The sequence below is a fragment of the Scophthalmus maximus genome, chromosome 19 (genome assembly GCF_022379125.1).
Source record: "Scophthalmus maximus strain ysfricsl-2021 chromosome 19, ASM2237912v1, whole genome shotgun sequence".
Taxonomy (NCBI): domain Eukaryota; kingdom Metazoa; phylum Chordata; class Actinopteri; order Pleuronectiformes; family Scophthalmidae; genus Scophthalmus; species Scophthalmus maximus.
Window position 1 is genome coordinate 6,840,720 of NC_061533.1, and position 26,781 is coordinate 6,867,500.

Consider the following 26,781-nt stretch of genomic DNA (forward strand, 5'->3'; position numbering starts at 1 on the left):
GAGCCCCGCCCCTCCCCCCTGTCTCCCCCCTCCTCGTGTCAGACGAGGTCACGTCAGACGCGGCGGCTCAGAGCCGAGAGTCTGTGGACGGAGGCGGCGACAGCGTCAAAATAAGAGACAACAGCACAATGTGGGTGCGGAGAAGTTTTGTGCGGGGCAGAAGAAAAAAAAGAAATACAAAATGCCGGTGGAGCTTGACGGGGGAGAGGTGGTTGCTCATGGGCACTGCAGCAGACAGGGCAGCATGAAGACGTGTGACGGGAGCGAGCAGGAGGAGAGTGTAGTGGAGGCGCTGAGCCTGGAGCAGCGTCGTTAACAGCCTTCGGTTTATGGCTCTTTCATTGTGTTTCTACAGTAAGAAGTACAACATTTCCTTCTGGAATGTAGAGTACATGTGTAGTGTTGCATGGAAAGAAGATGAAGCTCAAATTCGAATTTAAGTCTAGTTTGGAAATCCAAGCAAATGCAATGACATAGTTCAGTTAAATAGTAAATAATCTCGTTGAAGTTGAACGTCTCAAACCACCACAACTGTATCATTATCTCATGAGGATATTCTCTACTTACCAGTGCTGATTTTGTAAAACACACTGGCTTCAACTTCATCAATTTGAAATGAAATGTGCTTGTTCAGTTCAATTCAATCCAATGACTATCATACACTAGGTTATAAATTGTAAGTTAGACGACAATGTTATTTTGACTCGCCAGCAGGTGGAAATAGATCACTGTCAGGGACTGGCACAAAAAAATACCCCATTATTTCATAATTTCATAATTTGAAGACATGCATTTTTTGTAAAACTCTGAAACACATGACGTTTAAAGATTATCCTGAGAGAGCAATTTACCCACAACTTCTGGTCAAATCAGAATTATGTGTTGACAGTTGAATTGGGTTTAGTGTAAAGTCTGGCGAAGACCGAGCGGAGGAAGTAGAGGAAACTGTGTTTACGCCCTTTCTCAAAAGCTGATGGTATAAAGCCATGTCACTTAATGTCTTTATGACCACAGTCTCCTTCGAGAAACAGGTTTTTTCCCCATATTTAATATCATTTCTTTCTTCAAATTCCCTCATCACTGGGTGAGCCACGCATGGAAATCATGAGAGGTGAGTTCAAAACGTGTCACGTTCTGCTCACTGAGCATGATCTGGCACAGTTATGATATTCAACCCTTATTCATTTATTCAATTCTTCTTGTACAATAGAGTTTGGCGTCTCCTCCCTGTGGGTGTCCTTCAACCTGCTGCTGCTGCTGCTGCAGACCTCTTCATGTGACTCGAGTGTTGGTGAGCAGGTTTTTCTTTTGTTTTTGCAATTTACCATGATTTCAGAGAAATGTTTTTAAGAATCGGGGGGGGGGGGGGGGGGGGGGGGGTGATGATAAACCGCCTAATAAACTAAATGTGTATATTATCATGAGAAGCAGTTTTTTTTATTCTCCGTCTAGGAAGGGGTGTGTAATTGACAATTAGAACAAGTGTGGATGCTATCTTTTAGTGTTTAAAATCATTTTTTCATGAGTCTTTGGATTTAACTTGTTCTTAAATATTTAGCCAGTATCAATGAGTACAGTAATAATGAGTGTATTTGTGAGGGACACAGTTAAAGAATATGCCTTACGAACTATAGTGCACCATTACACAGTGGATACATTCAGACAGTATTAGGACTCATTATGCTGGTTACTCAGCTGTTACTATTATGCTTGGATGTTATAGTTCTATATGAATAATCTGTAGCTATGCATCTGCTTCCTGTGTTTGCCCCTGGAAGCATGTGGATATAGTTTCGGCCTGCATGACATACACATATCAGCACTATTTAGAACAACACGCATGCATTCAAGCATCTCCATCTGAAAACCTACATCTGCGCGTTGTCATCCGCAGCTAATGAGGAAGAAAAAGCTGCAGTGTCACGCTATCTCATTGATTTGGCCAGTGCGAATGGAGGAGGGGGGGTGGTGGGCAGGAAGCCCTATTGCAACTGCAGAGACAAATGCAGATACGTGGGGTGATGGTTAGTGTGGGTGGCAGGCAGCAGCAGCCTTTTGCTCAGAAGTGGTGAAGTTTAAACCTTTGTTTAGCCACAGTTTCACACATTGACACTCGGAAGCTGCCCAGAGAACTACGAGTTTGATCTCCAGCTCCAGGCTCCAGGCCCCCGACCCCCGACACTGAGAGACTCACGACACAACTAGAAATGCTGCAGCTGTTTGTCATCGTTTTGTATTTATCCGCGGCCTTCACTCTTTTTGAACACTGTGCATTATTTGTGATGGTTTTTGCATCTCTCTGCAGTTTTTTTTTCATCTCATAAATGTCACCCCTGTGGCTATTTCAGCAGAAGCTGCATTGTGCTAATTATTCTTTCATTCAAAGCAAAAAATGTCCTCTGTCCTCCTCTGCAGTGAATCCCTGTTGTTACTACCCATGTCAGCAATCGGGAGTGTGTGTGAGATTTGGTACAGACGGCTACAAGTGTGACTGCACTCGCACTGGCTTCTATGGAGAAAACTGCACTGTTCGTAAGTGAAGCCAACACCTGCCATTCAACATAAATCCATGCATCAATGATTCCTGCTAACCACATCATTCCCAAACATTCCCAAAGCCATTTCACAGCCCGTCAGTAAAACTGAGTTTGCCTGAGCCTAAAGTAAATGGTTAATGATTTAAATTGTAATATTTAGAGGTGTTTGAAGGCAGATAAGAAAACTCTTCGATGTGTTACTCATTGATGAAGAGTAATATTTTTTTCACATTCTAATAAGTCTGTAGTTATATATATAAGAATAATTCTTAAGTTGAATAAAATATGAATTTTGCAGGAGGATGAACTCTAGCGAAAGGGATGTTTCACAGCAACACAAAGGTTTTTCTTGTCAATGGCCATAAAAATGTGAATCACTAATTGACAGCCATTAGTTACATCATTTTACAAATGATCCTTAATTGTAGGTTGTATTTATTCTCAATCGTTTTATTTTTAGCGGAGTTCTGGACCAGGGTTCGTCTCATGCTGAAGCCCAGCCCCTCGGTGGTTCACTACATCCTCACCCACTTACGGTGGTTCTGGGACGTGGTCAACAACTCTTTCCTGCAAGACACCTTCATGAGATTAGTGCTGACAGGTAGGTGAAAAGGTTAGAAAACCCTCAATCAAGTCACTCAATCTGGGGAAGCACGGACCACAAAAAGACTCCGCTGCATATATACACGTTCCCAACATGTTGCCATACGGACGGTAGCGTTTGTCATGTCTCATTGCATTTATATTGCCAAGTCTTATCTTATACATAGTATGTTGAGGTAATGTAAGTATAAGGGGAAGAGCACAGGTCATTAGAAAATAAAGTAAGGGAAGTCATTATTCATTTGCATTAATTCCTTTAATTTATTAATAAGAAATGTAATGAGAAAAATAATTATTGAACCTGGATCTGGTGTTTTTTATGGTTTAGAAGTTTTGAGAATGTAAATGGCCACATTTGAAACTGCAAAAGATATTGAACCCACAAGAGGAACTTTTTTTTAAATAGGCAGTGAGATTTCCTTTGCTAAATATGGACGCAGTTGCAGTGTTCTCACTTTGGCTTGCTGTTGTGGACAGTTTCAGTCTGACTAAGTCAACACTTACCCCTGAAAAGAGACGTGTCAGTCTCACTCAACCCAGGCCCACTGTTCCCTACTGAAAAAAAACAGGCCACAAATATATATTAATCTTTGCACTGTAGTTTTTTTTATGCAAACATAACTCAAACAGGACTAATTGCTGCATTTGTTCAGGACCATTTTTTAAGCTGTGGATTAATACATTTCTTAGTGTGCTTGAGAATTTACAGCTGCAGGACAGTGGTGGAATCTGTCACGCAGAGCAAAACAAACCCTATCCCAAATCCATATCCATTCTACAGCGCGTATCCCAAAAAGCATCAGGCTGATTCTACAATTAGATGTAAAACACACGAGGGTTCATTCATTCAAATGAAAGGTTCTGAACCAGCAAACACGGAAAACACACACAAAAAAAATGACAGTTTGAATAAACCACATATTTTCACCCTCTCCCAAAGTCAGAAGTGAACTTATTCCAAGTCCTCCGACCTACAACACCAAATATGGATACCTCAACTGGGAGTCGTACTACAACATCTCCTACTACACCCGGCTCCTCCCTCCTGTACCCGAAGACTGCCCTCTGCCCATGGGAACTAAAGGTGAGGTCGACACAGCGACTCACTATAGCAGACACTATTCAAATAATGGCAAAGTTTTAGTTAATGCATCGCTGTTGTATCGTCTGCATTAAAAGAAATAACAGTGAGGGGATTACTTGTGTCTAACTATGACAGCTCCTATATGGTTGATTCCTCTTTGTGTCCATTTCCACAGCTCAAACTCCTCTGCACCACAACACCTCATGTCATTCTCACTCTGCTGCTGTGTATTCTCTTCTTTAACAAGGATTAGCTCCAGTTCTTATTAAGATCGCAAGACTCTGAATGTGTAAATGATGGAGGAAATGTTCAGTTGTATTCATAGTAGTGTTTGAGGGAAGTTTGAGGGAAATTAGAAACAAGGCACTGCCTCAAAGAATAGCTTTTTCCCGATTCGCCACTGAGGTAAATAAAGGTCCGTGGTCAGTGTTTTTGTTAAAATTGAATATGGCATAAACCGACGACTGTGCTCTTGTGGAAATCTTCAAATGTTTCTCTCTTTACAGGTAAACCGGTCCTCCCTGACCCCAAAGTGTTGACCGAGCGTTTCTTTAAAAGAACCAAATTTCGGCCAAACCCCCAGGGAACCAATCTGATGTTTGCCTTCATGGCCCAACACTTCACCCACCAGTTTTTCAAGACGGACCATGATGTTCAAGTTGGCTTCACCAAGGCTTTAGGACACGGGGTAATGTACAACCTGACACTGTCAAGTACAACTAGAATACAACTTTGTGTAGTCAGTTTGTGTCTCTTAGTTCACGTTATATAATGATTGACGATATTGCCTATTGAGCCATGAACACAAAGCTTATGTTGTCATCGTTGTTGCTTGTGGATGTGTTTGACTGTTGAATTTACATGTAGACTATTTATATTTCTCTCACTCAGGTAGATGCGAGTAATATTTATGGAGACAACCTCATGCGACAGCTTCAACTCCGGCTTCGTAAAGATGGAAAGCTAAAATATCAGGTAGCTAATAAGACATTTTCTCTAATTCTATGTGAATTTAAAATTTGGGCAACCTACTTTCCAATTGACATTCATTTTTTTTTTATTGATACACTATCGATAAATATATATTAGTATTAGGTTTAAAAATGATTTAGATATCCCAAAGTGTCAAAATAGTATTTTAGATTTAGATTTGGATTTCAGTTTTAAAAAAAACATTCACTTCCTGCGTCATGTTGGTTTCTGACAATATCATGGTTAATTGTCCTGATAGTAGAGAGTCTCCGGCAGCCTTCCTCTCATCTCATATGCTTGTGATCGGGGTTTTGCGAAACATCCTCATATCATCTTTATCTAAAAGCCACGCTCGTGGGGGGTGTTGTTTTATAAAACTGACCTGCACAAGAAGAATTTGTTGAGTAAACCAACATGATTTATGATTCACCTCTCAACCTCACATGTTTGTTTCCCGCCCCACAGTTAGTTGATGGTGAGATGTACCCCCCTGCCGTATCTGAGGCCCCCGTGCACATGATATACCCTGAGGGTTTCCCTCCACAGCACCAGCTGGCCATTGGTCAGGAGTTTTATGGCATCCTGCCCGGTCTCACCATGTACGCCACCATATGGCTGAGGGAGCACAACAGAGTCTGTGACGTCCTGAAGGCAGAACATCCCACCTGGGATGATGAGCAGCTTTTCCAGACCACCAGACTCATCATCATTGGTGAGGAGCGCACACACGGAGCGATGCTCAGACGAGCTAGTTCAGACGAGCTGGAGCGATGCTGGGGAGTGATGACGTCTGAGCCTAGAAGCAAAACTCAAAAAAATAATTCTCTGTGAAAGATTTATTGGAATAAATATTATAATATACATAAGTTTTATTTTTTTGCATTTCATAGGCATGATTCATGATGATTCACTTATTAATTTGAAAAATTATTGGCGCATTTTTTAATGAAGAAGATAATTGTTATATGCAGCCATACAATCTAGCCTACTAATCGAATAATCGACCAATCCTATCCTTCCTAAGTTTGGCTGAGTCTGTGCACCAAAGTGATGGATTTTAATTTTTTCCCACCCAGGGGAGATCATCAACATTATCATTGAAGAGTACGTGCAGCAGCTGAGCGGTTACCTGCTGAAGCTGAAGTTCGATCCCTCCCTGCTCTTCAATGAGCGTTTCCAGTACAGCAACCGTATCGCCATGGAGTTCTGCCACCTCTACCACTGGCACCCGCTGATGCCCGACAGCTTTCTCATCGACGGAGATGACATCCCCTACTCGCAGTTTCTTTACAACACATCGCTCCTCATGCATTACGGGGTGGAGAAACTGGTGGACGCCTTTTCTCGACAGCCTGCGGGACAGGTAAGTGGGACCACGGCCAGTGACTGTATAAGAGAGAGCGGCCAACACTCAGGCCAAATGCAGATACAGTCTTGCTGGTTAAGTTGCTTTTTTGGGGGGTGTGGAGTTTATAATGACTTCAACAGATTCTGACAACTGCAAATTGAAAATGATAACTTCATCGGATGAGATCCAATGAGGAGTGAGGCCTAAATATTAAAAATCCAAATTAGGAAATAACTCAATTTTGTTTTGTGAAACTGCGGTATCCTACAGCAAGCGCTGCACTACTCAAATACCAACATGTCCTGAAGATAACAGACAGGAACAAACATGTAGTCACTATACGATAATCTCAGAAATAAAGACGAAAACATTTAACCTCTAACGTTTCCTTCCTCTCATGATCAACCCTTAAAATCAGCAGTTAAATAACGTTCTCGGATATTATCTTTCAGGGGCATCACATGCATGCAGAGTGACTGAGATGCACAGTGTTGATTATTGAGCGCTGCTGAAGAACAAGAGGAAGGATGTGAAACCCTCACTCTGGGGCTGATATCTGCACTGAAGAGTTACACATTTAAAAATATCTTTGTAGTCAGTTTTTTTTCTTTCTTTTATCTTTTCTGTCAGATCGGTGGAGGTCGCAACTCTCACGAAGTTGTACTCAAAGTGGCGGACATGGTCATCAAAGAGTCCAGGGCGGCTCGTGTGCAGCCCTTCAATGAATACAGGAAGAAGTTTAACCTGAAGCCATACACCTCTTTTGATGAGTTTACTGGTAAGCAGGGATAATTATAATAAGGGAGCTTTGCCTCTGAACGTTTGTTGTCTCACATTTAAATGTAAATGGGGAATATTTTTGCCTTTTTAGTTTTGACTTCATGCTATTTTAAACTGGATTAAATTTCTAACTGGTGTTTTCTGGCTCCTGCATCAGCGGGACGTTTGACAACACGCGCCATTTTGTTCTGCGCTGTTGGATGTAAAGTGAATAGAGGAAGAAATCAAAAGCATCGGAGGGACGATGCAGACCCTGCTGCACGCGTTGTTTATATGATAACGTTTCTAAAATTCGCTCATGCTTACTTCCACTTTCTGTCCAGGTCACAGTAGTAACAGACTAAAACAAGGTGGCACAGGTGGGATTTTATCTCAGCCTCATCCTTCAAGCTGCAAGGCACTCTAATGGGGAAAACGTTTCATATTCGTTCAAATGAAGATAAGGTACAGTTTACAACCTCTTAATACAATTAACAGTGTTTCTCCTTTCTAACAGATGACATCGAAATGGCCAGAGGTTTAGAGGAACTCTACGGGGACATTGACGCCCTGGAGTTTTACACTGGAGTCCTGCTGGAGAAAGTGCGCTCCAATGGTATATTTGGTGAGAGCATGGTGGAGATGGGCGCTCCCTTCTCCCTGAAGGGCCTGCTGGGAAACCCCATCTGCTCCCCCGTGTACTGGAAGCCCAGCACCTTCGGGGGAGAAACGGGCTTCAACATTGTCAAAACTTCCACTCTGAAGAAACTGGTGTGCCTCAACACCAAGTGGTGTCCGTATGTGGACTTCCGTGTTCCACGAAGTGAGGAAGAGGCAAAACCAAGGAAACCACTAACTGAACTCTAATGAAAGTTCACCCGGCGATCTGTGGCTCGAGCAACCACAGTCAGTTCATCATAGGTGTCATAATACAGTTGTCAGTCTAATGTAAAATTTCTCATAAGACCAGAGAAAAGGTGATGTTGATACTACAACTGAGAGGTTTTGTAATGTGCCTGCAGTGAATGAGATCTAACCTCTGAAAATAAAGCTGACAAATCACATACTCTTGTTGCAGAGTCATGTCGGAGGCACATGCAAAAATATCACAAAATGTTTTATTGTCTCCGTGTTGATTGATACAGCCCCTATTACCCTCCTTTGGTTTAAAAAAAATAAAAAGGTTTAACAGTCAAGTAGCTTATAGGAGAGAATGAATCAGAGGAACAAATATTGCAATATTTATAAAAAAGTAATGTATCCGTGGCTGTTTTACTTACGATGTTACTGTACAACACATTTCAGTATTTTTACTTGAACTAACCAGATACATAATATGAAACAAAGTGAAACTTGTCTTCAAAGTAAATAATAATAAAATCATTACTACACACATACATTTTCTCTTTCATCTCTCATTAACTAAATGGAGAATTATAACAATAAAACAAGACTATTCCTGGCAAGACTGTATTTGAAATCAAAGAATGTAATCAGTAGACAGAGTAATATTTTAAAAAAAAAGTGCTGTGCTAAAAAGCTATGAAAGACACATTAAGCATCATGTATCTAAGCTGCACACAAATATGTCACATTTCTTAGGCGTAAGAGATATTAATCCTCATGAATTTCTCATGAAGAGAGCAAGCAGGAATACTTACCAAAGTGTTGAAATATTCATTTAAACTTTTCTTTTTCTCAAATTATACCTATTTATGCTTCTCATCATTGGTAGATATAGTGGAATCGTTACAGTTGTAAATAGTTGGTCATGTGATGCATTATTCTGTTACTGCTTACACTGATGAGGTCTGGCCGCCGATTGGTCAGTCTCACGACTGTTAACTAATGGAGGACTGAAGAGCGGAGCAGTCACTGACGTGGAAGTGGAGACTGAACTGATACGAGTGCTTGTTCCTACTGCCATCGAAGCAGTGGGCGCTGGGTAAAAATGGACATCAACAGCAACCGTAGTGAGACCCAGGGAGACGTGGTGGGACAGGAGCAGGGGTGAGTTGCCGTGTGAGATGCTGAGGCTGTGGTGGATCGGCGCTACACATTGCTCGGGACTTTGCAGGGTGAATGAGGAGTGCAGGCCCTCGTCTCGTCTGGACGGGGGAGACGGGGAAGGTGACCGCGAAGGTAAGGATGACGGAGGAGGCAAGGAGTCCTGGCACAGGCTGTGGTTGTCTCCTCTGCTGCTGGTCCAGTCCTCAGCACACTGCAGCTGGATGCTGGGCTGGGACAAACTGCAGCCATTCTCCTCTTCCAGAGAGGGATCAATCTGAAATAGATAGGAATGCACTTCTTAATACTGATTTGATGATCATTCAACTGATAAAATCCAGTGTAGCAAGCCTTAAAAATCAATTGAATGTTGATGGCAATAGATCAATCTAATTACACACCATAAAAACATGGTGGGTGGCTGTACAACAAAAAGACAACTTTTTCCTAGAACTTTACCAAAAAAGGCAAAAGGGTGGCACTGGAGGACATGTTGCTCTCTCACATTTATGTGTCTATTTGTTATCAAACCTTTGTGTCAAGAATGGACTCAGGATAAGTTTCAATGGTGACCGAATGGTTGTCCAGAGCGGGTTGTGTGTCCTCTTGAAGATCCTCAGATGTGGGTTCCATCTGCACTGTGACCAGGCTGGGCCCTGGAGGTCGGGCTCGGGTGTCCGATGTGTTAGGACTCTGCTCGATCACCGCCACACAGTCATCGTCTTCAAAAGCTCTGTGAGAGACACATTGTGTCATTTACAAACAAGCACAAAGATCAATTGTAAGGCCTTGTCTTGTTTAATTTAGCACTGCATTATGGCGCGGTCACCTGTTTTCGTATGTACGCCCTTCAGCTCGACGTTCAGCGTGTCTTATGGGTACACCCACGTTCCTCTGAGCTGTTCGGGAAATGAATTTGGGTTTAAAGGATTTGTTTCAGACAGTGGGCGAGCCGACATTTGATACATGGAGCAGCTAAGGGTTCTTGACCTGCTCGGCTTGTTGGTACAGGTTCATTCTTCTGGACCACTGAATAGAAGGTAACAGTGATGAAGATGAACGCCAAAGATACACCCACGCCCACAACGATAGGGATGTCATGCTTCTCCACCACGGGTAGCCATGAAGGAGACTGCTGAGTCCCTCTGGAGCGTACAAGATAAAAACAGAGGTGACATCTTGCTGTCGTAGTTGTTGTAGCATGAAATACCCATTATTCCATTGATTTTTTTGAAGTTCACCTACCTGGGATCATTACTGGTCATAGGTGATTGGGAGGTGTTCCTCTTCCGCCACTCTGTAAGCTCGGTGTCGTTGGCTGATTTACCTGACTGAGCTGAGTCACCTTGCTCAGTAACATTTAGTTGTACCTGGTCAGATTTGTTTGACTGAGGGACGCCAGTAATCTCAGGGTCCAGCGTTGAAGGACCAGAGGTCTGATTGTCAGGGCGAATGGTTGAGATTGAAGGCTGTGGGTGTGGAGATGGCCAAGGTTGGGTTTGAGGAATTGTAGAAGTGGCTTGACTTGGTTTAGGTGTTGAAGGTTGACTGTGAACTTGGTATATTTGAGGTGTGCTGATTGAAGAAGGTGGAGGTTGTGTGGCAAGCAGATACGTTTGGGCTGTTGATAGCTCTAAATGAAACTTGGGTAGAAAACTAAAAGTAGAGGATTGTCGAGGATAAGTTGGAGGTATTTGTGCGGTTGTCGGTGAAGGCTTCAGTTGTGGGTGACCTGGGTTTTCCAGCTTCTTTTGAGAAACCAGGTTTGAGGTTTGCTCAGGGTACGACTGGTACAACTGACTTTTAGTAACCAGCTGGTGTGACTGAGTTTGAGATAGGTGTGATTGGCTTGTCATAGTTTGGGTTACAAGACTATGCGTTGGGGTCGACAAATAGGAGTCCAACTTGACAAAGCCAAATGATCTACTCACACGGAGCGGTGGTTGAGTCATGGGTGTCCCAACATCAGGTTCTGTGGTTTGACTGGCAACAGACCCAGGACGGATCTTAGAGCCCTGAGAATCAGGCACTGTCAACAATTGGTTACTGACTTGATGATCGGATTTTGTACGCGATGATGCCAAATGGGATTGACTTTCAGTGAGTGGATACTGAAGGGTTGTACCCAAAACTTCTGGTATCAGGCGGCTCCTGGTAACTACCAGTGTCTGGTTGTGTGTTACTGGTGGTTCACTATCTGAGATTAAAAGTGGAGCGCTAGTCACTGGTGGTTGGCTGTGGTCGTCTACTGGCTGGACGTTTGGATGTGGAGGAGGTTGCAAAAGTGGATGGGGCATTGGTGTGGCAAACAGCTGGGCTGGATCGGTCGTGGGTTGAATCAGGTGGTGCTGTGAAGGATGACCAAAGGGTCCCTGTGACAACTTTAGCCTAGCCACAGCTCCCCTTGAAAATGTTGAAAATGTGGTAGCTGCATTTGTCATAGCATCACAGATCGATGAAGAGCCTGAAATGTTAAAAAGAAAGTATATCAATGAATATCTTATTTTTTTTTATATATACGTCAGCCACGATCTTTCTCATTAACAAACAATGAGGGATATGCACACAGAAAACGCTCAGTGTCATGATTGTTTCAGGTTACATTGACATTTTCAGTATTTAGAGAGCAACTTAGTAGTAAAACTAATTTGTAAAAACTGGAATTCGGATGAAGCACTCAACATTGCATTTTCAAAACTTTTCTTTTCGAATCACTATGATAGTAAAGTCTTTTTATTTAAAATGACACATTTCTTGTGATAAATTGCAGCCAGGAGTGATGCTAATGAAGACTACAACTACCCCTACATGCTGTTTTGCAGTACTGCAGGGGCAGACACATGTTCACCAGCCATCATGCTGGTTCACATGCATATATTTGCTTTCACAGATATTACAAACTCGGATGAATCATTGTGTCCAAACATCGTCCAAGCATACACTGAAATTCCCGCAGTTTACATGCTGCACACGTTAACAGTACAGAAGCCTTCATTCTGGGTATTATAAAAAATACAGTAAAACAACTTTTCCAATTGTCAATCAGTTTGATTGCTAACCTCCGTCTGAGCAGAGCAACATGGCATTTACTTTGATGAGTACCAAGTTGTTATAATTTATAGAAAGTTATCATAAACTAAGGCCTCAATCAAAATGTAAGGAAATGGTTGGAGCTGTAAAAGTACATACATGTGGTCTTCTCAGGCTGTGGCTGTACAGGTGGACGATGTGTTGTCTTGAGATGTTGCTCAGCCAAAGAGTCACTGGAAAGTGGCAGTGCCTTGGTCGTGTTGATGATCTAGAAAATATCAAATCAGAGACTCTTAGATTCAGGACAGACAATGTTTCACATTATAGCCGAAATGAACTGAGCCACAAGACAAGTGATAAGCAGGTTACAGGACTCATTTATCAGAACAGTGATGGTACAATGGAAACCACACATACAGTTGTAGAGAGCACGCACAACCAATAATTCACAGCTTCTGGACAGAGACCACAAATAAAAAGAACTGCAGAGTCCACACACTGATTTGGGAGCAAAACACTGACATCCAGTGGTGGAAGAAGAATCCCACAGTTTCAGAAATGCCAAAGTAAAAGTGCTATCAGCAAAATGACATTCAAGGATCAGAGTAAGGGTGCGTCTGCGGAAAATGGCCTCTATGACTGACATATTAATAAATGACATTATTATTGTTAGTGGTTATGCATTGATGTGTAAGAAGCAGTTCACAGCTGGTGGAGGTTGGAGCTTTACTGTAGTTTGACTAAAGCTCCACCCTGGAACTTTAATGCGTTAATTGTATTTTTGTGTATTTTGCATGTGAAAGTGTACAATGTCTCAATCTGAAAAGTAACTACTAAGGCAGTCAAATGGAAATACTCAACTAAAGTACACTTACGGTGATACTTGAGTACTACTTGAGTAAATGTACTCTGTAACTTTCCACTACGGATGACACCACACACGCCATAGCAGAGATTTTCACTTGGTGATTACTCACAGCCGGAAAAAACGGTCTTGTCTGCTGGCCTCTGTCAGGTGGACGATCTTTATCTTGGGACAGAGCAGCAGACAGCGTGAAAGAGATTCAGAAAGGAGAAGAAACTTGTCCATATGAGGTCGAGGAAGCATCTTGTGTGAGTGATTAAAGTTCACTGACAGCACCACGAGGCCTCCTTCGAACCATATTCCTCCAAATACTATATGTAAATTGGGCAGCTGTTGCTCATATAGGATATGACATCATATCCTATATTAAACCTCATATATCAAGAATGGTTTTCAGTTAATAGAATCCTGTTTGTTTGCACCAGCATACAGAAACTCAACTTTTGTTATGATCATGTACTCTGACCTCCCTCTGAAACTGAATGAAGAACAACAACACTGGTGAGTCGAGGTCAAAGTACCTGTGACAGAGAGGACGGTTCGTCTCTGATGTCGCCCTGCTCGGTTCTCGGCGGTACAGTAATATTCCCCTCCATCGTCCCACTGCACACTCGAAATATGCAGAGCTCCATCTTCTATACAGCAGTAAAATGAGGCAGACATCACAGAGTGCAGGGATGGTGATACGTCAGGCCATTGAGGTTTTTAATCTTTCAACTGCCTCCACCTTTACCGAGCATTCGTTGTCTGCCGCTGAACAGAACAATTCCAAACGGCCCAATTACTGCCACTCACCGCCAATGTGCATGTCTCCAGTGGGACCGATGGGGGACTGTGTCTCTGCTCTGCCTCTGGTCCAGGTATATGTGATGGGGAGAAGTCCAACAGCCCTGCAGGGTAGGACCACTGAAGTCCCCGTCCCGCAACTCAGCTGACCTACAAAGGTCACTATGATGGGGCTCACTGGGAGGAGAAAGAGTAATCACTACATTATCTTCACTGTATAATTTATAATTCTTGGATCAAAATCTATTTTCCTGGCAGACATTTAGTGCCAAGAAATGCAATTCTCTACCACTTGGTCACCATGTAACACACACACACACACACACACACACACACAAAATCTAATTAATGTACCATTCTTTAAATTTGTCATCTTCATCTGAGGTTTGTTTAACCTGGTAAAACCTGTTGAATTGCAAAATAGTTGACATTTTGACCAATATGACAATGTCCTCAGAACGATAACAACCTGCCTCATCAATTGATCATGAATCCTAATATTTGTTTGTCGGAGTGTGTTGGTAGTTACCAGCCACGCTCAGAATTGCTGTGCTGCGGCTTTGGCCCAGTGTGTTCGAGGCCTCGCACACGTACTCTCCCTCGTCGAAGCTCCTGGCCGACTGGATGCGAAGAGTGGCATTTCTCCGTCTGTGTATGAGAAAGACCTACTGTGAAAGGCACAACCCTGTGATTCAGCTGTCACAGACCCTCATGTGGTCCTGTTGGTGTTACCAGTGCAATATCTGAGAAACTTTACTTACACAGCACATTCACTTACCCTGAAGCAGCCCGGCCTCCGGTCTGCTTGGAGTGGCCTCTCTTGATCCAGCTGATGGTGGGTAAAGGGTGACCTGACGCCTCACACTCCAGCACCACCCGAGCGCCCGCGGGCACCGTCAGCAGCTGGGGCCACAGTTTGACTGATGGAGGAGCTGCCCGGAGCGTGAGTAAAGGGTCAGAACTGTCGCCGCTCGTCAGAGAGGCTTTTACAGCGGCCCCCAGAAATCGACATTTTTTTGTCAAATGATTAGTGGCACAATGCACCAGAACTTCTTTTGTGGTGTCATACCCAGCACAGTCAGCGTTGCTCGTCGCGAGGTGAGAAATCTCTGAAGGTGGACGTTGGAGGCCCTGCAGAAGTAACTCCCACGGTCAAACTCTTGAATACTGCAGAGGGAACAATGTCGACAAAAAAACTTAGAGAGACACACACTCATTCACACTTGCACATATTTTCTTAGCAGCTTGCAAAAAAAAAAAAATCCCTGACAGCCCCCTCTGGCAACCTCCATGCGGATACTGGCATGTTATATTCATAAAGTGATAAAAAATAGTTGATGAGTAAGTAATGCCTCTAGTAACCTTGTACAAAAATGTGCATCCACCATGTCATTTATATTTTTTGTAAAAACAGATGTTAATTCATCTACATGTATTGTTATGTTTGAACAACAGCTCACTCATGCATGGAGTCACGTGCCTCACTTTACAAATGTGCAACACACATTTATGACATGAACTTGCATCAATACAGTATGCACAAATGCATAAAACATGCGCGCGCACACACACACACACACACGCACACACACGTATACACACACACCTGTGAAAGAAGAGGTCTCCGCTCTGCAGCACAGTCACATGAGCTGTGGGGGTTAGAAGCCGGTTGTTTTTGAACCAGGACACCTGGGCCAGAGGTCGGCTGCGCGGGGGTCTGCAGGTCACCGTGGCGTTCTCACCTCTCTTCGCCGTCAAGTTCCTGGGCTGCTGCACAAAACTCCAGTCCATCTCTGGAAAACACAACATGTGTGTTGGTCCATGTATGTTTGTCTTTCCTGCGCATGGTCTTTTTCCACACGTGTGTGTGAGTAAAAGTACAATTCTGAGGTATTTGAGTAGTGATAGTATGGACCCACACCGGAAGTTACAATGATGTCCATTTAGTGAAAATCTTCTTTCCACTTAATTTGAAAACTAGTCATTCATGTTAAAAGTGCTGCATCAGATCTGTGGGTGTTGTTGCACACAGTACCCGCTGGAAGTAAGAAGGCTGGTTGCGACTTGACCGTCTCTTCCCGGTTGGATGCCTCACAGTGATATGAGCCCATATCCTCCCTCGTCACATTTCTGAAGAACACAGACAGATATAAAGAAATCCTGCGGGCAATTCTAGAGAATCAAAACAACCTTCTGCGCAGGGTGCGTTGCAACAGAGCGGGCAGAGCACGCAATAGTCCACAGCAATGACAATTTTGTGAGAACCCCCTTTAACTCTTAGAACGGGTATGTGCAAGATATATACATATATATGTTTATTTATTTATAATTGAAATGTGGTGATATATTTGCACATATGGGAAGGTCTACAGAGCCTGCGCTGTTGTTAAAATGTCCAAAAATGTCCAATAATACATGTTATTTATGTTTTATGAATATGAGTTTCCATTAAGGTTTGTACTTTCACTCTTATATGTGCTTCGTCCTTTGTGGCCACTGTAGAAAATCATAAACGCTGAATATTGAATGATAGATTTAAGATAGTTATTTTCACAGTATAAAAGTAAAGCATTAATATTCCTCTGGTCCCGTGCAGTGTTAAACCTGAATGTGAGCAGCTGTCCATTGTTCTGCAGGCTGAACGAGGCCGAGCTGTTCGTCAGGTGGCAGCCGTTTTTGAACCAGTGCACCATGGGAACAGGGAAGCCACGGACAGCACAGTGCATGGAGATTGCTGTTCCCATAGCAACAGTGATGTTGTCAGGGCCCTGGATGAGCTCCAGCCGTCTGGGAACCCCTGCAAGACAGACGGACACCACTACTCACTCAGGGTACACAGTATGTGGAAGTACAGTACATACATGTGCATGTACTCACCCTGCACAGTCAGCTTGGCTGCTTTGCTCTTGCTGCTGATGTTCAGTGAAGGATTGTGTGTGACACAAATGTACATCCCATCATCCTCCAGTGTTACATTGAAGAGATGCAGCGTGCCTGACGTTTTCTTCTGGTGACCACCTCCATACTCACCCTGAAAAAGTAGAGTTTGAAGCTCACACCATAGTACATCTGTGTCAAATGGCACAATAGCTTTTTAAAATAATTTTTTAAAAAAGGAAAAGATTTGGGCCAATGGGTTTGTTAACCATAAGATTTTAAACTGTTCAAATAAAGGGGATGTTTTGCAGTGATGAAAAATGCACAAATGCTGCTTTATTTCACAATAACCTTTGCCCTCTGATGAAGCTTAATGGAACTGTGTGCCTTTCAATAATTCCATTAAATGTTATATACATCTGTGGAGTGTGGACAAAAAATGTCAATGACAAGTGCTAATAATTGTTTGCCCTACTGTTTGATACCATGAAAAAAAGTTTTTAAAAAAAGTGATCGATGTAAGTAGATGAACACTGCAGAAACCCTGTTTGCCATTTAAATTCGATAAAGTGAACAATGTTGTCCGTCACCACTTACCTGAATCTGTCTCCCTCGTGTGACCACCTCTCCATCTTTGAGCCAGGTGACGCTGGCAGGAGGTGAACTTTCCCCGGACACACACTGGAAGAAGACTCCCTCTCCCTCGCCAACTGTTTGGTCCCGGGGACCGAAGAAAACACCCTCCAAACCTGGGACACGCAACATAAATGGGAAATTGACATTTGAATACTATATTCAGTCACTGCTCCCTAAGGATTTCATTCTTCAGCTTCTGCTTTAGCTAAGAAGACGAACATGGAATCACCCAGTGTGGTGGAGGCTGCCAGGCTGGACAGGATGAGTAAGCAGAGGAGGGAAGTCATCGGTGGGAGCGTCCAGATGGAGACACACACGTGCATCCTACTTCAGCGCTCCCGGGGAGGCACGAGGAAACCACCACGCAGCTTCATCCATGGTGTCAGCCGGGAGCCTGTGCCCTCACGGAAGACAAGTCAGGAGAGTTTCAAGAGGAGATGTGAATCTTTCATCTCCAGGTTCTAAGAGTCAAGGCAAGGTAGATTTCAGGAAGCCAAGTTCATCCCCTTTGTGACACATTCCAACCATTGTGGGTTATTGTAGTAACGTATGTTTTAATCTGGGCTCTGCTGCTAGAGGCTCAGTAAAGAACTGAGCTGAACTGAATTTCTCTCGTGTGCGTATGGCCTTCATCGGGTAATTGACAAGTTTGGAAATGATCCCAAAGAACCAGAATGGGAGGAAATTTTAAAGGTGACGTTATGCTCATTTTCAGGTTCATACCACGGACTTTGGCTTTTTTGCTTTGCAGACCTTTTACATACACAAAAACCTATATATATATATATCACACTAGAGGAAAGGGGAAACATTTAAAATGAGCATAATCTGTCTCCTTTAACTTCTGGGTTTCAGGATTCAAAACTGCAGCAACAGGCTGTATCGCATTGTGACATTTAGGTCAAAGAGCTATAGGAGATTATAACGGTTCACATCAACACAATATTACCCAGTCACTGAGCTATTATAAGTGTGCAGTATGATGGGAAAAGACGTGGAAACGCTTCAGAGATTCATCTTTAGTTTTTCCCACTGCACCATCAGCACATCCTATACACAGCAGCGGCCATTTAAACAATACAAAACAACACTGAACCTGCCGTCTGCATAGATTCACTTTTGATCCGTTTGCAAGCAAATGTATTCAGCAGATGAATTCAACATTATCCCCCCTTCTGTCTCTCTGGCTCTCACCCCCACCCCACCCCTCCTCTTTTCCCTTTGCCTCATCCCTATTTTGGTTGCGAGTCCGTGGCACCGCATGCAGCTTTGTCCTCTTTAGTCCCTTGAATGGGCCCATCCACTTTATAAAGCTCGCACTGTGACCCTCCACTCAATGAAAGTGACATGAAAAGAGGCTGCGGAGCTTTGTACTGTGAAGATCAGTTATTGGTGCCTGGAGGGACAGCTACCTGTCTGATCATATGGGCTTTCATGATCCTCAATGTGGCCATGTAAGGACTGAACCTTTATTGTTTGAACGGGCCACTGATTTAGCTCATGAACGTCGAATTTGCTCGGGTAAATAAGAAGAAAAATATTAGGGGGATATGATATCAAGAGGTTGATTTAAAACAGAATGTGCGAACGTTGCAGAGAGAGAGAGAAACAAATGGTCTGGTGTCAAATTCTTTGGTGCAGCATATTTTCGGACAAAAGCTGTCATCAAAGCCATACTGGACATTAGTCTTTGGATATATTTAAACCGCATTTCCGAAACAGATCAGCAAAAGAAAATTCAAAAGAATGTGCATTTGTTAAGGGGCGCATTTGGATAAACAGCAGGTGGCGATATTTCCTGCGCAAGTACCCAGTCCCCTGCATTTCAAGTGATGCAGAAAGAGGATATTGCATAATTAAAAGATGTGGAGAACATGATGAAAACATGGTACTCCTGTTTCTCGTGTATTCATTTGTCCTCACAGTCAACACAGATCTGATATTTTGTCCAATATTTAATTCATTTTTAGTTTTTTCTCTATATGGATATTTGGTCATTATACTACAATCAAATATAAATTTTGCCCTCTCCTGGTCTTAAAGGTGTTTTTTATATTAGAGTCTTGTCAGATTCCCAGTAATCATACCCAAAATACAATAATACTATCAGTGTATTATCACTCTTCCAAAATGTCGCCAAATGAAATCAAATATTGGCAGTATTGGCTCAATTGGCTGGTTATACTGACATAACGGTGAGAGCCGGTGGGTGTATTTGTTTGACTAACACCAGATCGTTTACACAGTTTAGCATTTCATTAATATGTTTTCAGCCCCTCACTGACTTGTGTGTTCTTTCTTCCAATGTTCACTGTCAGAAGATTCATTTTTTCAGTTTTTTTATTTATTTGTTATTTACTAAGTCTCTAAATTAAATAAAACAAAGAGTGACAGTGCTTAGTTAAATTCATCGGGGCCTCTCATCATGAAATGTGATTCAGCCAAGTCGTACGTGGGACTTTACTTTTTTTTTAAATTTTTTATATCCTTCAAAATGTTCAAAATTGTTCCAAACTAAATGAAATGTCCTTCATCCCCAAAAGGTATTAGCAACTCAAGCAACAAATTGAAACACAACCATTTCTGTTTTAATTGCAGTCTCTCTGTTTCTCCTCATCACCCACATGCACATCCACACTAGCACAGAATCAAAAATTGAATTCATAACTGTGAACTTCCCGCTTTGCATTCAACAGATATAAATGGGATAAAGCAAAATACTAATTCAGTTTCTTCTCTTTTTTGCTGGATGCTGTGCAACATGACTGGATGAGGGCTGAATTAGCATATGACAAAGGGGGACAGCACACTTGAACTAAAAGTGTTCAAGTGAAACATGCATCAATTCAAAATTGATGCATGTTTCGTAAGACACCCACAACATGAAGCATTTAAAAAAAAAATCAATTTCCTTAAAAGGTCACGGGAGTATTCATACTCACCCTGGCCCAAGGTTTGTTTTACTGCTGGTTCACAATCAGACAGTCGTCTCCAGTCAGAACCTCTGTTCTCCTGATGCTTTCGCCCGAGCTTCCAGCTGCAAGAGAACAGAGGAGCAGCAGCCGCCCGCATGTACTGGACACCCACCTCCCACACCCACACACACACACACACACACACACACACACACGCACGCACACACACGCTGTGCATTCTCATTCAAAGCCAACAGCTGTAACGAAGCACAACGTCCTTAGTTGTCTGCTCATCCATTTAGACACGCAGGAGCAAACGTGGGAGACACACCACACTCTCCACACTAAACAGAAAATTGGAATAGTGTTCGTGAAGAAAGAAGACATATATTACTGTAATTCCCAATATATTATCAATTAAGTTGATTTTTGAAAAAATAAATGTGTAACATCTGTCAAATTCATCTTTGACTTTGTGTTTTGTCTCTTTCATGAGAAATTACACTGGAAATACGACGCAACACTAAAACCTGCTGTTGGAGTGTGGACCAGATAGATAATGGATCATAGCACAATATTCAAATATTTGAATGTGTACTGTACATGATATCGATATCTCATTCTTTTCTCTCCTGGGATTCTGTTGTCCTTTCATTTTGAGGATTTGGACGTAGAGCCACAGCGATGCCCCATCTCACCAACACAAAAATTATACTTAGCTCCTGCATTTACAAGCCAGGTTTGTAAGCCTGCTGCACCTACAGGGGCCTCCTGAGAGACTGTGTTGGCTGCTAGTCTGTGTTCATTATTCTTTATTCTTTAGTTTTATTTAAATGAGTTGGCCAGGCTGCGGAAACAAATTGGCCGTCTGGGATTAATGAAGTTGTCTAAAACTGAATCTGATTCTGAATCTGAATCTGAATCTGAATCTGAATCTGAATCTGAATCTGAATCCACCTCATTGTGCCGCTGGGGGAAAGGACGAGGTGGGCTGCAGGATTCATCTTCAGGATTCGTCTGGTCCAAAGTGGTGGGCCGACTGACTCATTCATAGAGCCATGAGGCAATAATGGATGAAAAAAATATCTGCTTAACAACCTGTGTCATTCTAATGAAATGTGTCATGTCTGCCTAAAGTTAAAAAAGAGGGGGGGGGGGGGGGGGATCCTGGGCCACTTCCTACCTGAAAAGGTGAGGGAAGAAAATGTTACCACACCCAGGAAATTCCAGCATGTCCTTTATTTGAGCTCGACGTGAATTATCACTGACCAACCATCTGCCTGTGTGTTGACTCTGTTTCCATGGTCACCCACAAAAGCTCAAGGGGCCCACCTCAGTGCCAGCGAAACTATCCGAGCTCACCACACCCAAATTAACTTATTTTCATCAGAGGAATGAATGTGCGGGTGTTTGTGAATGTTTTCGGTGTGTTTAAAAAGCCATTTCTGCCATGGTTATCACACACACACACACGCGCGCACACACACGCACACACACACACCCGCACGAGAGAGTAAATGTTTACCTGGACTTGCATCACCTGTGTTTGTCAGATGAGTTGCCCACCTTGCCTCACCTTTCCCTCACTAGTGACGCAACAACACACACGCACACACGCCATATGCACACACACACACACACACACGTACACACACGCACACACACGCACACACACATCACACAGGTTGAAACCTTGTTTGATGAATTAACTGGAAACGGTTTCCTCCTGCCAGGTGAGTCAGAGTCTTTGTAAAGTGCCAGTTTATCACACTGCCTCAAACATTAGATTGTAATAACAAACATCCACAACTAACATTTGTTTTCAGATAAAGGCTCGAGGGAAAGGCTCACACTTTTAAAAGGAATCGTTTTCCTAAATATAGTTTCTTAGCACAAAATCGGGGGCAAACGCCGTGCCCGGCTCCATCCGAGATTTAACCCCCACACGAAATGAATTGGAAAAAGCTATCAGGTTTGTCCCAAAATGTAGATCCATAGTCTACTTTACAAGACGGTAATCACATGGATACATTTGCTACGAGAGCTGCTGGTCACTGTAATCAGGCTTCTTTTTCAGGCTGGCCATGAAATAATCCCCTCTCAGTTGCAACTTTGAAAGAAAAATATGGGGGAAAAATCCAAAAAGTGGCATGAGGGTTTATTCTCACACCCAAACACCAGCAATTACAGTAACTACAGATATTTCCACCCAGTCTGCTAATGTCACGTATGAGCTTATAAATAAATTTTTGCTTGGGAATTATGATTTGGGATTTTTGTTTTGGACCCCATCACTTACAATGCAGTCATGCTATAAAGAAATAGCCTCAGGCATCGTACTGGTGCGTGACCCACAACATCTTTTAGGTCGGCAACATTCCCCATACATGTGGAATATGTCGCTGAGGGAAGATGATGCCGAGCTTCGTGTAAACATCACTTAACCGGGTCACACCAGAACACCTCTGCATCGTTTCCCATTCAACCGGTGAAGAAGTATCATCATCAACCCATCCATCAGCTTTGGACGTCACTCCACTGTTGAACTCCCTCCACTGTGGTGCCATGGCAACACAATGGTGCATCTGCGGGTGTAAACTGATTAATGCCAGTGTGCAGCATCGATCTGTGTTCTTTCTTCCAATACCCAAGCGCCAAAGTGGTACACATTCATGCGATTGGCCCGCCTGTCACACGTGACACCCAAAAGAGACTTTCCAGTCTCTCACGTTTTTAGTTGCTCTCATGACCAAGGAATTCCTCGGTGATGTCAGAGAACTTCCTTAAGGAGCCTCTCTCTCTCTCTCTCTCTCTCTCTCAGGGTTATTCGCGTCGGCTGAATCTTTGTTTGGCTAAAAAAGGCCAAGGTGCCGGTGCGAGCGCGCCGCCCGCAGTGGCATGAGATGCATCCAGAGACGGAAATGTAAACACAACGGTCAGACGCATGAATGAAATAACACTCTCCCATAACACTGAGACACTTTATTGGCAATCAAAATTCCATCTCTTGTCCAGACTGAGACGAGGCACATTTCTCTGACCTATTACAACAGCGGTTACAATAAATAAAGCCAAACCTACAGATCATCAGAGGGCCGAACGCTCAGCATTCGCACATAATCGCACTTCATAACAGTAGGCCAGCACACATACACTCATACAGTCATCAGCAATAAATAACAACACTAAATAAATTAGATCCTAACAAGTTCCGGACGGTGTTCGTTTTGGTTTTTGCACAGCATCTACTGAAGCAGTCTACCAGTCTACTTCTTGGTCCGGTCCTCAGACTCCTGTGGTCTGCTTCGCCGTGCCGCAGGCTGAGGACAGATAGAAAGAAATCAAAGGTCAGAAATCACATACTCACAAAGAAGCGACGAGCATATTCGAGAATAAATTCAACAATTAGTAAACAAAGTGATTGAAAAACTGAACAGACGTGTTCAGGCATTGCAAGCAAAAATCCTTATTTTTTTAGACAAATATGGTTGCACACAAAGTAAAATGATGAGTGCAGATAAAGGTATTCATAGAGTGTTTGTAGATTCTAAGTTTATGTTTGTAGAAAATCAGACAGTAGCAATCGCTGTCTGTCGCAGTGCTTTTGAATTCACACACGGTGTCACGTTTTAAAGGAATATTACAGGATATTACAGCATTTTAGACATAACATGTTGGTAGTTTTTTTGCCATTATCAGTATCAATAATGATAATATTGTACTCAATAAGCTAATGTCTGAAATTTGAATACAGCAAAATCATTAACAAGTGACTTTTGACACAAATGAATTTGGAAGAAAAAAATATGGGCAAACAATACAATAATTCACTGACTATTCATTGTAAAAAAAAAAAATTAAATCAAGAGTTTACATACTGACTTCCTGAGTATATGTGTATATAAATTAAGCTGTTTCAATAAGTATCTATCATCGCTCAGACACACATCCCATCCTACAGCCAGTGAGAACAATTTTATCATGAATAATCCTAATCATTTAGGTTCTTTGATAAAACTATTTTAAACCTCCAAACTTAAAACACTGTCAGTATTTATGTGTGAGTCAGACTTCTCAGGGCCGACGTGCAGACGATGGGGAGAATCCTTCACGCCCGCATTGTTTGTCTCGAGGCTAAAAACACGTGAAGTCTCTCGTGTGAGTGTGTGAGTGTGTGTGTGTTTGTGTGTGTGTGTTGCTCAGTGAGATCCAACCACATGTGAATGGAGTAATAGGGTCTCACGGCAAAGTCCTCACGTGTACAGTCAGCGTGTCAGTACTGTTATTGTTTGGGTGCACAGGTGAATGTGCGGGATCGAGCGTGTGTTTTAATTCTTTTCCGTTGGTATGCAGCTCCGAGATGGGATAGGCCCGAGACAACCCCGGGCTAATCCAGGCTAATCTTCCTGGTGGGGATGCCTCTTTGACGTGATGCAACTCGCTGAATTCAATAACAACAACAACAACAACAACAACGAAGGGCGTACAGGCTCAAGAGATCACCTCGCCTCGGGAGGACACAGGTGAACTAAATTGAATTTAAACAACTTTTTGGCCTAAACTTGTCATTATGATGTTCAGAAATGGTTGCGCAGTCTAACGGCGATAGAAAAACGGCATCATCCTCGCTGATATTGGTCCCTTATTCTTTCACCATGTTATTCTCTTGGCCACCGGGATGCATTGATTGGTGGATTGACGGAAATCCAATGGCTGACAGCCTCATGGTTGCTCAGCTGTGATTGGACCATCTCCGGTATGATTGTTTTAAATTCCGGAGTATTGGGTGTGTTGAGATGTGGTGTGGCATCAGAATTTAATTTGATGCCCTATGAAGTCATAGTAATTGTTGAGCAAGAAGCCGTTTCCTACGCAACTCGGTCAAAAGGTCACTGACGCGACACCTACCTCGTCGTCAACCTGACGCCCCCCTCGTCACACCATGACGTCAGCCAGAGGTTTCTGTAACTTCTCCTGCTCCATCCCAGTTCCCAGGTAGGACGCCAGGTAGTTTTTATGTGACCTGTAACTATAAAACACGTTCAACATGAGTATATGAAAGCTGATTGTGGCCTATCAAACGATTATCAGATGATCACAGTAAAGTTGCAGAAAGGCCGGATCACAGAGTCGGTTACGAAGTTTTGACTGTGTCTGGATGAAATTCAGTTCAAGGTGTGTTTTAGGCAATATTGTCTGAGGGTTACAACACACACACACACAAAAATATTGATTATTAAAATGAACCCATTTCTGTTTGTTCTAATCAGAAACTAAAGTGGAGGTAGTTTCGCTCCCATAGTAATAAATTCTTGCCTACTTTCTCTCCACCTCCCTTCTTCAGTCATTATGGCTCGCCCTAGTTGTAAAGCTCTAAAATACTCTGCTGCTGGTCATATTTGCCCTGTCCTGGACTATTGACTTTGTCCCACATTCAAATAATATCTCAGTGATGTGGTTACATATTGATAAGGTACCCGCGAAAATGAGTTGTCACGCTATTACTCAGTGAGAAAAAGGGTGAGAGTTTAAAATAAAGTCTGAGTCACATATTGATCGAGAAGTTGTAGATTCCACAACCAGTCTACAGTAAAATGAATAATGAGACATAGGGATGTGCAATATGAAAATATAAAGTGTGCAATCATTTCCGTCATTCGCTTGAGGACTAAAAAAAAACCCCAAACTCAGACATCATAAAGATGGGAGAAGATAACAGCTGCCGTTACAACATCTGCAAAGACATGGCCCCAATTTACATAGTCCAGAAAAAGGTTTGAGTAAGAACATGTTATGGCTATCTGGATATCAAATGATCTCTATTTTGTACATGAGACACACCGCACAATCTTAACGAGACATTAAACGTTAAAAGAGAGGATATTGAAATCCTTCTTTTGAAGTTGGTGAGCAATACCTGTACATAGTGTAGGTGTGTTTGGGTGTGTAACGTCCCCTTCGATGTGTCAGTGTGCCCCGATGCCAGGACTTTTTTTTTTCTTTTTCTGGGCAGGATATGAGGATTTTTTCCCTGATGCGTGTCCGCTACCCTTAAATAATCTACCTTGTAAACGTTTTTAAGGATAAGGACCAATAAGTTTACTCTGAGGTTTGAACATCCCTCCGAGATCCTGCACACATTGCCAATCAACACGATGGCGTTGGGCAAACTATGAAATAAATGATTTAATCAATCCCTGAGATATCCCCGTATCATTTTGGGGGTTAGGGGGCGTCTACGGTGATTATCACTTCCCCCTCTGTTCCCTTGAGCAGGGTCGATGAGGTGCCGTGCAACTTCCGTCAGAAAGGCGTCTGTGTGAGATACTCACTGAGCGCAGGTCATGAGCAGGATGGCGGTG

At 42.8% G+C, this 26,781-nt stretch overlaps 3 protein-coding genes across 4 annotated transcripts in view; 1 reads left to right on the forward strand and 2 right to left on the reverse strand.

Moving 5' to 3' along the window:
* The first annotated feature begins 65 nt into the window (after positions 1-65).
* ptgs1 (prostaglandin-endoperoxide synthase 1) lies at positions 66-8,700 on the forward strand. Of its 2 annotated transcripts, XM_035640886.2 has the most exons (12): positions 66-1,111; positions 1,211-1,291; positions 2,416-2,532; positions 2,998-3,138; positions 4,081-4,224; positions 4,731-4,912; positions 5,116-5,199; positions 5,662-5,677; positions 5,732-5,908; positions 6,273-6,559; positions 7,175-7,322; positions 7,821-8,700. In XM_035640886.2, the coding sequence occupies exons 1-12, from the start codon at positions 1,096-1,098 to the stop codon at positions 8,168-8,170; spliced, it is 1,743 nt and encodes a 580-aa protein (XP_035496779.2). In that variant the 5' UTR covers positions 66-1,095; the 3' UTR covers positions 8,171-8,700. The 2 variants fall into 2 exon arrangements, with proteins under 2 accessions (XP_035496779.2, XP_035496777.2); XM_035640884.2 differs by having other exon boundaries at positions 67-1,111; positions 5,662-5,908.
* Positions 8,670-18,169, reverse strand: LOC118314427 (mucin-5AC). The gene is made up of 18 exons (XM_035640882.2): positions 17,734-18,169; positions 17,466-17,617; positions 16,869-17,022; positions 16,596-16,788; positions 16,027-16,121; positions 15,598-15,784; positions 15,061-15,158; positions 14,770-14,923; positions 14,521-14,639; positions 14,001-14,168; positions 13,727-13,840; positions 13,318-13,370; positions 12,500-12,608; positions 10,556-11,774; positions 10,301-10,455; positions 10,140-10,209; positions 9,842-10,043; positions 8,670-9,587 (listed from the first exon to the last, which is right to left on the reverse strand). Exons 1-18 carry the CDS (start codon positions 17,825-17,827, stop codon positions 9,093-9,095), a joined length of 3,831 nt encoding a protein of 1,276 aa, XP_035496775.2. The 5' UTR covers positions 17,828-18,169; the 3' UTR covers positions 8,670-9,092.
* A 5,217-nt stretch (positions 18,170-23,386) lies between these two features.
* Positions 23,387-26,781, reverse strand: part of areg (amphiregulin) — a 5,516-nt gene continuing 2,121 nt past the window's right edge. Inside the window, exons 4-6 of the mRNA XM_035641078.2 lie at positions 26,752-26,781; positions 25,328-25,448; positions 23,387-23,739 (exon numbers count right to left, since the gene is read on the reverse strand). The exon at positions 26,752-26,781 is cut by the window's right edge and continues 141 nt beyond it. Coding sequence (XP_035496971.1) covers positions 25,355-25,448; positions 26,752-26,781 — 124 coding nt within the window. The 3' untranslated portion in view covers positions 23,387-23,739; positions 25,328-25,354. The remainder of the gene's footprint in view (positions 23,740-25,327; positions 25,449-26,751) is intronic.

What these genes read in the sequence shown, in the direction of transcription:
- ptgs1 (XM_035640884.2), top strand. An exon ending in ATGGAAAGCTAAAATATCAG is followed by an intron (nt 5,200 to 5,661) that starts GTAGCTAATAAG and finishes CCCGCCCCACAG; the next exon opens with TTAGTTGATGGTGAGATGTA. An exon ending in CTCTTTTGATGAGTTTACTG is followed by an intron (nt 7,323 to 7,820) that starts GTAAGCAGGGAT and finishes CCTTTCTAACAG; the next exon opens with ATGACATCGAAATGGCCAGA.
- LOC118314427 (XM_035640882.2), bottom strand. Translation starts at nt 17,827, where the DNA reads ATGCACGTGTGTGTCTCCATCTGGACGCTCCCACCGATGACTTCCCTC. An exon ending in TGGAGACATGCACATTGGCG is followed by an intron (nt 13,841 to 14,000) that starts GTGAGTGGCAGT and finishes ACTGCTGTATAG; the next exon opens with AAGATGGAGCTCTGCATATT. An exon ending in TGTACCAACAAGCCGAGCAG is followed by an intron (nt 10,210 to 10,300) that starts GTCAAGAACCCT and finishes TTTCCCGAACAG; the next exon opens with CTCAGAGGAACGTGGGTGTA.